At 47.4% G+C, this 17404-nt stretch overlaps 1 protein-coding gene across 9 annotated transcripts in view; it reads left to right on the forward strand.

Moving 5' to 3' along the window:
• Window positions 1-17404, forward strand: part of MEIOB (meiosis specific with OB-fold) — a 377950-nt gene that overhangs the window by 360137 nt on the left and 409 nt on the right. For 7 of the 9 annotated variants that reach the window (XM_063934970.1, XM_063934967.1, XM_063934971.1 and 4 more), the window contains 4 exons: window positions 1974-2127; window positions 12972-13158; window positions 13307-13393; window positions 16074-17393. In XM_063934970.1, the coding sequence (XP_063791040.1) occupies window positions 1974-2127; window positions 12972-13158; window positions 13307-13393; window positions 16074-16337 (692 nt within the window). In that variant the 3' untranslated portion in view covers window positions 16338-17393. Of the gene's footprint in view, window positions 1-1973; window positions 2128-12971; window positions 13159-13306; window positions 13394-16073; window positions 17396-17404 lie in introns of those variants that run through there. The other 2 variants (XM_063934973.1, XM_063934974.1) reach the window with 2 other exon arrangements.

Consider the following 17404-nt stretch of genomic DNA (forward strand, 5'->3'; position numbering starts at 1 on the left):
GTCCCCAGCATCCACTAGGACGTTAGAGAAAATAGGATTTTACTTACCGGTAAATCTATTTCTCGTAGTCCGTAGTGGATGCTGGGCGCCCGTCCCAAGTGCGGACTTCTGCAATGCTTGTATATAGTTATTGCTTAAATAAGGGTTATGTTATAGTTGCATCAGAGTTTATCTGATGCTCTGTGATTGTTCATACTGTTAACTGGGTAAAGTTATCACACGTTATACGGTGTGATTGGTGTGGCTGGTATGAGTCTTACCCTGGATTCCCAAAATCCTTTCCTTGTACTGTCAGCTCTTCCGGGCACAGTTTCTCTAACTGAGGTCTGGAGGAGGGACATAGAGGGAGGAGCCAGAGCACACCAGAATCTAAATTCTTTCTTAAAGTGCCCTGTCTCCTGCGGAGCCCGTCTATTCCCCGTGGTCCTTACGGAGTCCCCAGCATCCACTACGGACTACGAGAAATAGATTTACCGGTAAGTAAAATCCTTTTTTTTTTTTACATAGCACCAGTATATTCTGTTGTGCTACTCACCCCCTTGACGTTTGACTCCACATTGACTCATTCTTCTTGGTTTCAGGCCAATAACTTTAAGTGTAACGTCTAGAGACCTATTCGTCTTGCAGACCCATTTACCAATGATCACATTTGCAATGCAATCCTGCGTGCTAATATCGCACCAAGATCGTATTGCATAATGCAATCACATGGCGTGCATTTATCACCCGGCACAGACAGGGACAGGGGCTCTGAAAGGAACCTGTCCCTGCGATGTGCCAAGCATGGTGTCCGGGCTTCTGTGCATACGTGGTCATCGTGACTGCCGTGCACAGGGGCCATTTCCGACGAAGGGTTCCTGGGGATCCCTGCCGGAAACTACATCCTGCGAAGTGTCGCCCATAGGCCATTATGGGAATGCTTCACATTCTCGATATTGATACATTTTCCAGTATCGCATCCCCTATAGAAACGTATGCGGGATGCGGCTGCGGGCGGCAATGGAGGATTGCTCCAGGTATCGGAAAAACCTGCTGCGATCCCTCCTTTTTACATTGCAGGGATGCATGATATATGCGGCTAGCCCCCCAAAAAGTCGCGGATAGGCAAATTGGGCATTTTTAACAATTAATTTCCCTGATTCACTGACAGCTTGCCGATCATTGGTGGCCACCGGTTGGCAGATTGGTGATGCCTGCGGGGCTGGGAATCAGGCGACACTGATGTATGGCAGCCAGAAGACATTTATGTGGTCATATTGGGGGTCATTCAGAGTTGATCGCTAGCTGCCGTTTTTCGCAGCGCAGAAGATCAGGCTAAAAATCTGCATTTCTGCGCATGCGTACGGGTCGCAGTGCGCACGCGCGACGTACTTTCACAAAAAACTATGCAGTTTCACACAAGGTCTAGCGACTCTTTTCCGTCGCTCTGTTGATCGGTGAGTGATTGACAGAAATGGGGTGTTTCTGGGAGGTAACTGACCGTTTTCCGGGAGTGTGCTAAAAAACGCAGGCGTGTCAGGTAAAAACGCAGACGTGCCTGGGGAAACGGAGGAGTGGCTGGCCGGACGCAGGGCGTGTTTGTGACGTCAAAACAGGAACTAAACAGACTGAAGTGATCGCAAGGAAGGAGTAGGTCTGCAGCTACTCTGAAACTGCTTGAAAAAAAAATTAACCCCGTTCTGCGATCCTTTCGGTCGCACTTCTGCTAAGCTAAGATACACTCCCAGAGGGCGGCGGCTTAGCGTTTGCACTGCTGCTAAAAGCAGCTAGCGAGCGATCAACTCGGAATGAGAGCCATTATCTGTAGACAATCCATGTGTGTTGAGTTTTATAGGCAAAGTAGGTGTGCACAGGCCAAACGTCCTCCCTCATGTTAGGAGCTTCAGATCTGTTTGTGTTCTCACAATTTAGTTTGGTTTATCAGATTTAGTTGAAAGCTGATTAACAAAAGTAATATCATCTTTCACCTTTAGTGGAGACTATAATGGATGTGTATACAGTGCAGCAGATTAAAGACAGAGCTCTGCAGGGAGCCGTGAAAAATAACCCTCTTTATGGTATTGTCTTCGCTTACATCTCCATGCTGAACATCGATGCCAACGTTAGCAAAATCGTTAGAGATAGATGGTAAGTCTCCCAAGTCCTTGCTGAACGTTAGGCATATTATCCACATTTTTCTTAATTTTCATTCTCTTTAAGTTTAATCAATTTAATAAAACTTAATTACAAAGTACAAAATGCTAAATATTTCCCATGCAGTGCGTCAAGAAAAGAGCTCCTACTATAGAAAGTAGAGAACAAGGCCTGGTTCAGAGTGGAACAGCAGTTTTCTCTGGCTCGGTCCACAGGATTATCCACAGGATAACATTGGGATATTGTCGAGCAACAGCGAAAATGGCACCAACACGGTCACGAGCTTTCTGGCCTCCCAGGATGCATTGGGGCCTCCACTATATAGTCCCGCCCACTGACTCAGTCAGATCAGTTTTTTGCTTGGTGCGGCAGGAAGCCGCATGGTCACAGGGCTGCTGAGAAAGCAGCCTCAAGTTTTCATTACTTTATTTTTATAGACTTACTGTTTTGGTTTTTGAGCGACTTCTCTTAACAGCGTTTTAAACGCATATTAGACAGAGTCGCTCCAACAACTCCCCACCGGGTCGCAACAACGCTTACCTTCGCGGTACAGTGCTGTCTCGACGGGCGTCTGTGTCGGATGTTCTAGCAGGTCCAGCAGACGTTACCAGGCTGTGGCCGGAGCATGGGGAGACGGTGAGTCTATGGACTTCCTCTTACTAGAGGGGTCAGGACACAGCTACACTGATTTGGTGGAGACTGCAAACAGTGTGTTGATGCGCCAAACATCTCGAGTGTGACAGCGCTACGCTCTGGGGATCATAGGCGCCAGGACTAGGTGAGGCCGCGATCCTGGGAGTTTAAGTCAACAGGGGGTTTCAGACGCTCTCCTGGCCGTCCCTCCTCTGAGTTCATGGCCAGTTCCCGCGTGTCTCTCGTTTCATGAACTGAATGACCTCACTTCCGGTCAGACGCTACCACGAGGGTACTCGGTCGCAGCTTAGACGCTGCGGTTGTGTACACTGGATATAAACCCGCCCAGACCGAGTCGCAGGCCTTTAGCGTCTGCATGCACGTGGAGTCGCTCAGCGTCCGTGTCCGTTGGTGAGCGTCCGTGTCCGTTATCAGTTACCAAAAGCGGCAGTGTACACCAGTAGCGTCTGAATCCACTCAGCGTCTTTGCTTGGATATGGAAGTGGGGTGAGTCTCCCTGTATCCCACTCTTTGGAGGCAGGGTATACAGTACTAAAAATTCCTTCTACTTCTTAGTGTGCATTGTTAATTTTTAGTACCTATTGCATATGAGACCTGTATATTACTGTGTTTTCTGCATGTTATGTTGAAAAAAGAACCAGTTAAACAGAAGTACAATTTTCCTACTTATGTATAAGTTATTATGGAGGTTGTATTCTCATATGACAATGTCTAATGCTTTAACATGTGACTGACTGCTAGTATGTGTGCTGACTTTTCGGTGTAATGTCAGTCCTGTTCTGACCCTCAAATCAGGTGCACTGTGGTCAGATTGATTTCATCTCTATATACTGATTATAGGGTGTTTTTCAGTCACAAAATTGTGTAGTCAATATCAGAAAAAATGTCTGTGAGCGGCAAAAGTGATGAGGAGAATTTGTCAAGCACTCCCATAGCCCTAACATGCTTATCTTGTAAGTCAGGGGTAATTGATATGAATCAATTGGTCACTTATGAGGGTTTGTGTGCAAACTGTTTCGCTTTTCAGCGAAGTAAAAAACAGGAGTTAGTTCAACCTCCAGTAGAGCCACCATGGAATATGTTCGCAAAGACTCTGTCTTCAATAGCGGACAGGTTAGCTCCAGTAGCACCACCTCAAGGGTTAGGTTACACTATGAACCCATACATGCAGCTCCCTTCCTATGGTTTGGTTCCAGTAGCCTCTACAAGCAACCAAGGGGCAGGTAAGACTAAGACAGATACGTCTGTATGGCAGACTACACAAGAGGATACATCGGATGATGATGCGGAAACAATAGATTCAACTCCGTATGATGATCAGTCGCAGAGCTTTAGTTCAGATGATGTAGCTGAACTCATTAATGCAGTAAAGGCTGTGCTTTCTCTGGAAGAACCAGCCAAGACAGCGTTAAAAGCAAAAGCACCTGTATTCAAACGAACAAAGTCAGTGAAAGCTGAATTTCCAGCGTCAGAGGAGTTGACGGAAATGATGGATGAGTCTTGGGCAGCGCCCGGTAAAAAGTATAAGATTCCTAGGAGATGGGATTCTTATTATCCATTTCCTTCTGGAGATTGTTCGAAGAGAGAAGTTCCTCCAAAAGTAGATGCACATGTTCTGCGACTCGTGCATAAATCTGCTTTGCCACTGTCATTTACCTCTTTGAATAATGTCACAGACAGGAGGGTAGAGAGCCCATTGAAAAATATTTTTTCTCTTGTGGGTGCAGTGGTAAGACCTGCTATGGCTTCGGCCTGGGTAGCAAAGGCAATGGGCGAATGGATAGAGGAACTAGAGAATGACATCCCCTCTCCTACTAGGGAGCAAGAGGATCGTCTTTGCCGTTTAAGACAATCTGCCCAGTAGTTAGAAGAAGCAGCCATTGATGTAGGCACTGTTGCTTCTAAAGCTTCAGCCCTGGCAGTAGTCGCTCGCAGAGCAGTCTGGCTACGGACCTGGAAGGCAGATGCGGAGTCCAAGAAGGAATTGGAAGCATTGCCTTTCGTGGGTAATATATTATTTGGAAAACCTTTATCGGATATCCTAGAGTCAGAGGCTGAATCGAAGAAGATCAGATTTCCGGCTACTTATAACCCTAAGTCCAAGGGTTTAAAATTTCGCTCATTTCGCTGGCAAAGCAAAGCGAAAGGTAAAGAGGAGCCTAAACAACCCCAGTTTAAATCCAGGGGTAGGAAGCAGTGGACTAGCAAAAAGCCAGCTTCCAAACCTGAACAGAAACCCTCAGCCTGAAGAGACGGGCCTCCGCCTGGAGGATTCCAGGGTTGGGGGCCGACTCCTGCAATTTGCACACATATGGCAACAGTCAACAGCAGATGCCTGGGTGCAGAAGGTAGTATCTCAGGGGTATGGGTTCCCATTCAGGAGGCAGCCTCCTCAAAGATTTTTTTGCACCAGCCCGTCTCGTATAGAGTCGAAGGCCAGTGCCCTGCAAGAAGCAGTCCAAAAATTACTGCAGTCAGGTGTGATTGTCCCAGTACCTCCATCACAAAAGGGACAGGGGTATTACTCCAATCTGTTTCTAATCCAGAAACCAAATGGGTCATATCGACCAATTCTAAATCTGAAGATGTTGAACAATTACATATGAATCCCGAAGTTCCACATGGAGACGTTACGCTCCATAAGGTTGGCTATGGAATCGGGAGACTATATGGTATCTCTGGATGTACGGGATGCTTACCTACATGTGCCTATAGCACTATCACATCAGTGTTACCTCAGGTTTGCCATCCTCAAGGAACACTTCCAGTTCCAAGCTCTGCCCTTCGGGCTAGCTACAGCACCCAGGGTGTTTACCAAGATCATAGTGGTTATGGCAGCTTGTCTGCGCAAACAAGGGATAAGAATATTCCCATACCTAGACGACCTATTAATCTTAGCACAGTCGCAAGATTTACTGTTGAGCCATCTCCAACAGACGATAGTTTGTTTACAGAGACACGGGTGGCTCATAAATTGGGAGAAGTCGTCCCTGAATCCGTCACAGCGGATGGTTCATTTGGGAGCCATATTGGATTCAGAACTACAGAGAGTTCTCTTACCAGAGAAGAAAATAGTCAAGGTGCAGGTCATGGCTCAGGAAGCGTTGCAAGCCCAGACAATGTCAGTCCATGCAGCAATGCGACTGTTGGGTCTGATGGTATCAACGTTCGACATGGTGGAATATGCGCAATTCCACTCCAGACCGTTGCAGCATCTCATTTTGACCAAATGGAATGGAAATCATCAAACAATAAAGAAGCAGATGATAAAGATTCCTGTAAATGTAAAAAGGTCTCCAGCATGGTGGCTACAGACAGACCATTTAAACAAGGGGAGACCCTTTTGGATAAAAGAGTGGCAAGTCCTGACGACAGATGCCAGCCTACAAGGCTGGGGGGCGGTACTCGGAAGCCTATGGTTCCAGGGAAAATGGACCGCAAGGGAAAGTCGCCTGACGATAAATCTGTTAGAAATAAGAGCCATTTACTTGGCCCTAGTTCAGGCAAAGGACAATTTACAAGGAAGACCAGTCCAGATCCGCTCAGACAATGCGACGGCAGTAGCATACCTCAATCATCAAGGAGGAACTCACAGCAAGAGTCGGATGGAGGAAGTAACTCCCATTCTAAAATGGGCGGAACTCCATCTCCCAGCATTGTCAGCAGTATTTGTCCCGGGTGTACTAAATTGGGAAGCGGATTTTCCCAGTCGGCACACCATTCAGGAAACCGAATGGGCACTACACCCAGAAGTGTTTCAGACACTGGTGAACAGATGGGGTCTATCGGAGATAGACCTTATGGCGTCTCGTCTAAACAACAAAGTTCCGAGGTACGGATCAAGAACAAGGGACCCAGGAGCGGTCCTGGTAGACGCACTGTCAGTAGAATGGAGGTTTCAGCTGGCATATCTGTTCCCTCCAATATCTCTGTTACCCAGAGTAGTGAGAAAGATAAAACAGGCAAAAGGAGCAATCATTCTAATAGCTCCAGCTTGGCCAAGAAGGCATTGGTACACAGATCTGTTGAGAATGTCCGTGGAAGCACCAATATTGCTCTCTCAACGTCCGGATCTGTTAATGCAGGGTCCTTGTTGTCACAGTCATCTGGATCGCCTGTCTTTGACGGCGTGGCTGTTGAAACCTCTATCTTAGAGGCTAAAGGATTTTCAAAGCAGGTAATCCAAACCATGCTTAGAGCAAGAAAGCCTTCTTCGGCCCGTGTATATCATAGAATATGGCAAGCCTATATTCATTGGTGTTCTGGAAAAAATTACAATCCGAGATCTTTTAAAGTAGCTAGAATTTTGGATTTCCTGCAGGCAGGATTGGATAAAGGGTTGAAGGTTGCTTCCTTGAGGGTGCAAGTCTCAGCGTTGACTGTATGGTTTCAGCAGAAGATTGCTGACCTACAGGATGTACGTACATTTTTCCAAGGAGTAGTACATATTCAACCTCCATTTGTTCCTCCTGCAGCTCCCTGGGATTTGAATTTAGTTCTTAAATTTCTCCAGGGTCCTTTGTTTGAACCACTTGAGAGAGCGGATCTTAAGTGGTTAACGGTTAAAGTTCTTTTTTTACTGGCAATGGCGTCAGCCAGAAGAGTGTCAGATTTAGGAGCATTATCATGTAAGTCTCCTTTCCTAAGTTTTTTTCCAGACAGAGCAGTTCTCAGAACGAGATCTAGTTATCTTCCAAAGGTGGTGTCAAAGTTTCACCTGAATGAAGAGATTGTAGTCCCAGCTTTTCAGGTATCGGGACTATCTGCGGGAGAAGCATCACTGGACGTGGTCCGGGCTTTAAAAATCTACATAGATCGTACTAGTGCCATCAGGAAAACAGATTCCCTCTTCATCCTCTACGGATTCCATAGGAGAGGTTGGCCTGCTAGTAAACAGACGCTGGCGAGATGGCTCCGAATGGTAATATCTGAAGCTTATTCTCATGCAGATCTCCCTATTCCGGCTAATGTCTCTGCACACTCTACACGTAAGGTAGGTCCTTCTTGGGCAGCACAACAGGGTGCATCAGCAGAACAGATATGTAGGGCAGCCACATGGTCTTCCATAAACACATTCATCAGACATTATGCCTTGGATACTTTTGCCTCTCATGACGCAGACTTCGGGCGAAAGGTCCTGCTGTGCAATCAGGAGCGTCCCCACCACTAAAATGGCTTTGGGAATCCCAATGTTATCCTGTGGATAATCCTGTGGACCCAGCCAGAGAAATAAACGTTATGGTAAGAACTTACCGTTGATAGCGTGTCCACAGGGATCCCACCCTGACGCATCTGATTTGAGGATCTAGACAAACACTAAAAACCTCTTCCTTCTTGTATGGAAGGGTGTGCATGTGTGTTCTTATCGCCTGTACAGGTCTCTACCTAATGTTCCTGCCTATAATCGCTGTGGAAAGAACTGATCTGACTGAGTCAGTGGCTGGGACTATATAGTGGAGGCCCCAATGCATCCTGGGAGGCCAGAAAGCTCGTGACCGTGTTGGTGCCATTTTCGCTGTCGCTCGACAATATCCCAATGTTATCCTGTGGATACCTGTGGACATAAGAGAAATCACGTTATCAACGGTAAGTTCTTACCATAACGTTTATATATGCAGTCTAGGGACTGACTGTGGTAGGCCTGCAACACCACACTCTTTTTAGTATACTGAAACATGTATTTCTCTAGCATCCATAAGGGATATTGGGGGTAATTCCAAGTTAACACTGCAGAGGAGGCAGATATAACATGTGCAGAGAGAGTTAGATTTGGGTGTGGTGTGTTCAATCTGCAATCTAAGTTGCAGTGTAAAAATAAAGCAGCCAGTATTTACCCTGCACAGAAATAAAATAACCCACCCAAATCTAACTCTCTCTGCACATGTTATATCTGCCTCTCCAGCAGTGCACATAGGGGGTCATTCCGAGTTGTTTGCTCGTTATTTTTTTCCCGCAGCGGAGCGATTAGTCGCTAATGCGCATGCGCAATGTCCGCAGTGCGACTGCGCCAAGTAAATTTGCTATGCAGTTAGGTATTTTACTCACGGCATTACAAGGTTTTTTCTTCGTTCTGGTGATAGTAATGTGATTGACAGGAAGTGGGTGTTTCTGGGCGGAAACTGGCCGTTTTATGGGTGTGTGTGAAAAAACGCTACCGTTTCTGGGAAAAACGCGGGAGTGGCTGGAGAAACGGAGGAGTGTCTGGGCGAACGCTGGGTGTGTTTGTGACGTCAAACCAGGAACGAAACTGACTGAACTGATCGCAGATGCCGAGTAAGTCTGGAGCTACTCAGAAACTGCTAAGAAGTGTCTATTCGCAATTCTGCTAATCTTTCGTTCGCAATTTTGATAAGCTAAGATTCACTCCCAGTAGGCGGCGGCTTAGCGTGTGCAAAGCTGCTAAAAGCAGCTTGCGAGCGAACAACTCGGAATGACCCCCATAGTTTTGCCCAACTGCTAACAAAATTCCTGCTGCGATCAACTTGGAATTACCCCCCATTGGGCGTAATTCTGAGTTGATTGTAGCAGGAACTTTGTTAGCAGTTGGGCAAAACCATGTGCACTGCAGGGGAGGCAGATATAACGTGTAGAGAGAGTTAGATTTGGGTGGGTTATTTTGTTTCTATGCAAGGTAAAGACTGGCTGCTTTATTTTTACACTGCAACTTAGATTGCAGATTGAACACACCACACCCAAATCTAACTCTCTCTGCACATGTTATATCTGCCTCCTCTGCAGTGCACATGGTTTTGCCCAACTGCTAACAAAGTTCCTGCTGCGATCAACTCTGATTGACCCCCCATTGGGGGAAACGAGTACGATGGGTATAGACGGGGTCCAAAGGAGTCAGTGCACTTTAAATTTCTTCAACTGGGTGTGCTGGCTCCTCCCATCTATGCCCCCTCCCACAGGCAGTTTAGAAAAAAGTGCCCTCAGGAGAGGATGCACATCTCTGCAGCTCCAGAGAGTTTTCTTCAGTTTCTTTTAAAACTTTTATTTTGTTCGGTATGCTGTCTGGACAACAGCATACCTGCGCTGTGAGAGTTAGAGGGGGGGGGGGGTCACCGACCTTGCGAGGTGCAGAGCCGCTTCCCCGCTGCAGGACCACCATCCTGAGGGGCTGTTTGTTCAGCGGCACAGCCGCAGCACGCCGCACACCCCTAATGCTGCCTGAAGGTGACATTCGTGGTGAGTACAAACCGGGGACCCCGCTAGGGGAGCCCCCAGTTGAAAGTGCGGCTGACCATGGGCGCAGCGTACGGGACCCTCCCTGGGGGGTCCTGCTAGGATCCCCTTGTGTGTACACTGGCAAAAAACTGCTTAACTAAGCACTTGTGTGAGGTTTTAAGCTTATTTGGAGACTTTGCCAGTATAAATAAGATGTACAGCTCTGGCGCCATTGGAGGGGGCGGAGCTTCCTCATAGCAGGACCAGTGGCGTTTTGGCGCTTTCCTCTGCTTACAGCAGCCTTCTACAGCACACACTCAGCGCTTCCTGCCTCACAGATACGGTGGAAACTGGTACAGGGTGTAGCTAAGGGGGAGAGCTGCTTGTGTACACTATTCTGGGCCTAATTAGGACTGTATTTAGTAGTGTTTACTGTGATTTACAGAGCTGACAGTCTCACTGGGGCTGTGCAGCTCAGGGTGTGCTGGTATCTCCTCTCTGTCTCCTCTCACATACAGTAGGACAGGCTTGCATTATAACTGTCTGTGTGTATGTGTTTGTACTTTCTAATTCACAAATTAGTGAAGAGGTTGGGGGAGAGGGTCTAGAGCCCCACTGGTTAGGGTCTCTTAAGACTATGATGTCAGATATGTCATCCCAGCTCACTGCTAATGTGCAGAAAACTCCGCTACTACAACAAGCTCTTGCAGATTTAGCTGCTAGGGCTGATGCACAGCCACCCCCTCTCTCATGCAGGTCCCCAGAAGCGTGGTTTACCTGCACTGCTCTCTGATACAGATGATGATGTCCAAGATGATGGGGATGACGCGGACCCCGTTAGTGGGGTTCCTGATTCTACTCAGGGTATTGAACCCCTCATTTTGGCTATAAGGGATGTGTTACAGCTCCATCTAGAGGATGCTTCTTCACAGCAGTCGTTTTTTTTTCTTTGTACAAAAAAAAAAAGCCCAATGTCACTTTCCCTGATTCTCCAGAGTTAGATGATTTATTCAAACAGGCCTGGAAAAATCCAGACAAAAAATTCCAAGTGTTCAAAAAGTTTTTGCGCACTTTTCCATTTGCTCCTGAAGGTAGAAAATTTTGTGAGGAACCCCCTGGCGTGGATGTCTCAGTCTCTCGCCTGTCTAAAAAGGCGGTGCTACCTGTCCCGGGCTCCTCTACCATGAAGGGTCCTGGGGATTGGAAGATAGAGACTACCCTAAAGTCTATATACACTGCAGCCGGCCTCTCACAAAGACCGGTTATTGCGGGTTACTGGATGACCCATGCCATTCATTCTTGGGCCATTCAAATTTAGGGGGTCTCTTGGGGGATATGCCCTTAGTTACTATGGTCACCCCATTGAAGCACATTCAAGACACTACACGTGTCCTCTGTGATTCCCTCAAGGAGATGGGGAACATTAATGCTTTGACGTCTGCCATTGCAGTGTCGGCGCGCAGGGCCTTGTGGTTGCGTCAGTGGATTGGGGACGCAGAATCCAAACGTCATATGGAATCTCTCTCGTTTTCTGGGGAATGGCTTTTTGCGGTCGAATTGGATACCTGGATTTCCAAAGTTACGGCTGGTAAATCCATGTTACTCCCCTCTAGGGCCCCGCCGGCAAGACGCTCCTATCCAGGGCCGTCTGTCCAGTCCTTTTGGTCTCACAGACTTCGATCGAAGGCCAGAGGTGCCCCCAATGCGGCCTGAGGTAAGTCCAGAAATCCTGCAAGCACCAGTTCTCAGGAACAGTCCACCGGTTCTGCTTCCACTAAGACCTCAGCATGACGGTGCCCACCCACCCCGAGGGAATCTCGAGGTGGGAGCTCGACTGCGTCACTTCAGCCTCGTCTGGGAGACCTCCTGCCAGGACGTCTGGGTCAGGGAGCTCGTTTCTCAAGGCTACAAGCTGGAGTTCGGCAGTACTCCTCCCCAACGATTTTTAAAATCGAGCTTACCAGCTTTAGAGGATATGCAGGTTTTGTTGCAACAGGCTATCCAAAAATTGGTCCAGTCCCACGTCATTGTTCCAGTACCACTACCGCAACGCGACAAAGAGTTTTACTCAAACCTGTTTGTGGTGCCGAAGCCGGACGGTTCGGTCAGACCCATTCTGATTCTGAAATCCTTGAATCCTTTTTTGAGGGTTTTCCAAGTTCAAAATGGAATCCCTGCGAGCAGTGATTGCGGCCAGATGCACTGGATGATTCAGCTGTCGCCTCAGGCCAGGATTTCCCTCCTGTGATGGCTACAGTCCTCCAATCTCCTGGAGGCAGGAGTTTCGTGATTCAGGATTGGACCCTCCTCACGACGGATGTGAGTCTGAGAGGATGGGGAGCTGTCACTCAAAGTTCCAGGGCAGGTGGTCAACCCACAAAAGCCTCCTTCCAATCAACATTCTGGAACTTCAGGCGATCTACAATGCTGTACTTCAAGCCTGTCCTCTGCTCAAGGATCACGCAAACCAGGTACTGTCGGACAACACCACGGCGGTGGCATATATCAATCGACAAGGAGGGCCAAAAAACAGAGCCTGCATGCGAGAGGTGTCAAAGATACTCCTCTGGGCGGAAAGAAATGCAACAGCCATGTCAGCAATCTTCATTCCAGGTGTGGACAACTGGGAGGCGGACTTCCTGATTCGTCACGATATCCACACAGGGGAGTGGGGGCTTCACTATCTGGTGTTCCAGCGGATCATCGAATGGTGGGGTTGCCCACAAATAGACATGATGGCTTCTCGTCTCAGCTGATGTGTCCTCATACCCCTAGCCTCAATAGGCCATATATCACGTGACGTCTGGTACGAGTGAGTCGTGCCGGATGTCTTTTCGCATGAATGTGCGTCTTAGTTGCAAGGGACAAAACCGCTTCCCGTGACTGCACTTATTAATTTGATAAGCAACACTTGTATATCTGTGAGTGACTGAGTTTTAACTTTTTATCTTTAGAGAGTATATATTAAAAATTGCCTGTTTTGTGAAAAATATTTCATTTCCTAATCCTTTCCCCAGCTCACGATGCCATTACCTGGTCACAGATTCATCAGAAGGATGCACCTATACTTTCTGCAATGAGATGTCAGCAGATCCAAAATCTGTGTTCACCAGTTTAGATTTGCGAGTGGACATTACAGATCACACCGGGACGCTGCCTTGTAACTTATCTGGCAGCGTGGCAGAGGATACATTATCATGCACGGTAACTGTTTCTTAACTTATTTTACATTTAAAATGATTATGCATAATACATCACTTCTAATTCCGTGCCAGAAAGAATAATTGCTGCCGTTTCCTGTTGCAGAACTAGTAATGATTCTTCGTGGCGCATTTCCATATCTTTGATTTAGGTAGATGGATTTTTCAATTTAACAGAAGACCAGAAGACATCTTTGAAATGGAATTTCCTACTGGAACGCTGCAAAATCTATTTGAAGGTGAGAAATCTCAGACAGACTTGTCACATAAAAGATTCTATCACACTCCAGTCTTATTACTATAGACCTTGCGTTGACCGCAATTAAAATTTTGGGTGAGTCTCTTTGTGATGACTTTGTCACAGTGTCAAGTCACCATCAATAGGTAGCCTTATGGTGTATTGCCTTGGTGGTGAATGGACACAACGCCTTATCTTCCTTGCACAAGTATACATGTTTCAATGGGCACATTCTAAGACCTCAACAGGTGTTGTATATGAAGACGTGTCTCGCAAGGAGTGAAGAGAGACAGACAAGCTCCTTATATTTCAACTAACGTAAAAAAACAAGACACGATTAACACAAAATCATACAATATATAAATACAGTGGGAATGCTACAGAAATAAAATACTATAAAAGGATAATGGGTTGGATTTTAGGGTTTATACTAATCTCTGTTCAGCGACTGGGTATTAAAGGAAACTTCAGTTTACAATCTTGGCACATTGGGCCTGATTCAGGTCCTGTTGGATTAGAGGTACATGCCGCAAAGTACCGATGTTCGGCAGCAGACTCTCAGTGTTTTACAGTCTGCTGCCGTTTGGGGCTGGCAACACTCTCGCTGTTTCCCAAAACGGAGGCGTGTCGCCACCAATGAGCCCAGGATCCTCGTTAAAGGATGAGAGATTTCATGGTCTCTTGGTAGGACCTGCGATGGCCAGCATGGGTCACGCAGCCGGTCCAGGGTGCCGCAGATTATCCGATGCTGTGTCCTAGGATCAATAATGCATGCAAAAGTGTGACGCCCCCTGCTGCATTACCATATTAGTGCTATAGCTGCTGATTCCATGTAAACAGCGATAGCCCCTGCAACAACATCTGAACCAGGCCCAGTGTACTTATTTACATATGCCCTCAAATGTCTTATTTACACTGGACAGTTCCAAGGGCCTAATTCAGACCTGATCGCAGTAGCAAATTTGTTAGCTAATGGGCAAAACCATGGCCCTCATTCCGAGTTGTTCGCTCGCTTGCTGCTATTAGCAGCATTGCACACGCTAAGCCGCCGCCAACTGGGTGTGAATTTTAGCTTATCAAAATTGCGAACGAAAGATTCGCAATATTGCGAAAAGACTTCTCTGTGCAGTTTCTGAGTAGCTCGAGACTTACTCTTCCAGTGCGATCAGTTCAGTGCTTGTCGTTCCTGGTTTGACGTCACAAACACACCCAGCGTTCGCCCAGACACTCCTTCGTTTCTCCAGCCACTCCCGCGTTTTTCCCAGAAACGGCAGCGTTTTTTCACACACTCCCATAAAACGGCCAGTTTCCGCCCAGAAACACCCACTTCCTGTCAATCACATTACGATCACCAGAACGAAGAAAAAACCTTGTAATGCCGTGAGTAAAATACCTAACTGCATAGCAAATTTACTTGGCGCAGTCGCACTGCGGACATTGCGCATGCGCATTAGCGACTAATCGCTCCGTTGCGAAAAAAAAAAAAAACGAGCGATCAACTCGGAATGACCCCCAATGTTCACTGTAGGAGGGACAGATATAACATGTGCAGAGAGAGATAGATTTGGGTGGGGTGTGTTCAAACTGAAATCTAAATTGCAGTGTAAAGATAAAGCAGCCAGTATTTACCCTGCACAGAAACAAAATAACCCACCCAAATCTAACTCTCTCTGCACATGTTATATCTGTCCCTCCTACAGTGAACATTGGGGGTCATTCCGACCCGTTCACACGCTGCAGTTTTTCGCACCTGTGTGAACGGGTAAAAACTGCGCATGCGGCAATGCGCAGGCACGTCGCTGCCTAGCGACGCTCGTCGCCAGGCATCGACGAGAATAACGAAGAAAGCGTTTGCAGCGGTGAACGCAAGAAGATTGACAAGAACAGGCCGGCGGGGGGTGGCAACTGACCGTTTTCTGGGAGTGCTGAAGAAAACGCAGGCGTTCCGGCCGAATGCAGGGAGGGATCCTGACGTCAGATCCAGGAACGATCATCACAGCAGGTAAGTCTTCAGCTGTGCAGAGACTGCACAAACTTTTTGTTTGTGCAGTCTCTGCACAGCGGATCGCAGCCCTGCACAGCTAATCCCCCCTCCCCTGTAGGCGGCGACTACCTGATCGCAGCAGTGCTAAAAGTAGCCTGCTAGCGATCAGGTAGGAATGACCCCCATGGTTTTGCCCATTAGCTAACAAATTTGCTGCTGCGATCAGATCTGAATTAGGCCCCAAGATCCAGTGAACTCAGGGGAGTGGTCGCATGAGAAATGGATGCGATTGGACTAATACAGGGTTACTTGTCCTATTCAGACCAGATTTTTTTTAGATGTTTGGAATGTTGGAAAGTATGAATATAATTTGTAAGCAAAAAGTCTTCCTGAAACTCATCCATAAAATTTTGTTGTTTTTACGGTCTGTGGAAAGGAGTTTTAGAGATGCTTTGTACAGTGCTTCTGCTGTTGAATAGTAGTAAAAGGTGGAGAGATTTGGGGGCTGACTCGGACGCAGCGGTGATACTGGATGCAGTGGTGCAATGTATTTTGTGTGCATGCGTTGGAGTCGCACCGTGCATGCGTCCCAGTTTTTTATGTACAGTCGCAGTTCAGATCCAGAAACACGGTAGCAGAAATATAATGGAGGTTCCCTTATGGTGACTGGGAAGTAACAGGGAGATGTGTCTTGTAGGAGATTCTGTGGCATGGAGTGGGTGTGTCGGTGAAAGAGGCTGTGAACCGCGCACACAGGAGGCCATACAGGGATGGAGAAACTGCCATACTGCAAGTGCAACCCATACTCAACCCATACTCGATGGTGCAACCCATAGTGGTGTCTAAAGGCTCACCAAGTGGTATTTCTATGTCTACGGACGCTGGTAATGGGCGTCTTAGTCCATGTGCATACAGACATGGATCTCCACCAGGGAAGGGCTCTGTAGCAACATCAGCATAAAGAATCAGCCATGACTGCGGCAAAAGACTGACCACGCCCACATCCAGCTCAGAATCAGCCTGTAGTTACTCAACCAGTAGTACTATTTCTTCATCAAGGACCGCTGGCCTCAATGGCTCCTACTGCATTGAAAAGGCAGCATTCCCATTAATACTGGTAATTCCCTGAAATTGTTGCATCCATTGTGGTGGGTGCGGCCTGTACAAGGCTGGAAGGTGAGGAGGGCTTGCAAAGCCAGATTCCCCTCCTCTCTCTGAGCTTTTCAAATACCCCTCGCCGAGAACCCTGCTCAGCTGTGCCGTCCATATATACCCAGATGATGCCCCCATTCTGCTCTTCATCATAGCAAAGTCAGGGGCTTGGGAGGAACAGACATGTCCAGGCCCTCCCCTTAGCTCCCTCCCGCCCTCTCCGGTCAGCCAATAACCATCACCTCTCCTCTACCCTGGTCACTGCATCCCATGCATGATCCAAGAGTTTGCCCGCACAGTTCCCCTTCCCGGGAAAGAGCTCCCTCGCTCTATTAGACTCTCCCCGATCTTGCAGAGCTTCAAACGGGCACTGAAACCCCACCTGTTCATCACAGTGTACCGTTCCACATAACCTAGTCTCAGGGCCACTCTCCCAACCTCCTGCCTCATGCCTTGGCCATCTATGCCTTGCTTACTTCCTGCCATCAGGCCACCTTTCCGCTTGCTCGCACCTCATGTCACCTGCCCGTCTCCCCCCTCCCCCTAGATTGTGAGCTTCTTGGAGCAGGACCCTCTTTCCTCCTGTTCACTTCTCAAAGACCTCTTCTCTCACACTTCAATTACAGCTCTCTCCTACTTTGCTTCCTTACATCTCGGCTGTAGTGTTTACTGTGAATTGTGTAATGTGTGTCGTATATACGGCGCTGCGAAACACTTGTGGCGCTTTATAAATAAAATGTAGTAATAATAATAATAATAATATGTGGCCTAGTGATGCACAGTTCCACCCCTGGCAACAGGTTTCCAGGTTATCAGGTTTTCTTGCTTCCAGAACATTTATAATACAGCTTATTGCACTTTTTTCTGTTTACTGTT

Source organism: Pseudophryne corroboree, chromosome 7, assembly GCF_028390025.1.
Source record: "Pseudophryne corroboree isolate aPseCor3 chromosome 7, aPseCor3.hap2, whole genome shotgun sequence".
Classification (NCBI taxonomy): domain Eukaryota; kingdom Metazoa; phylum Chordata; class Amphibia; order Anura; family Myobatrachidae; genus Pseudophryne; species Pseudophryne corroboree.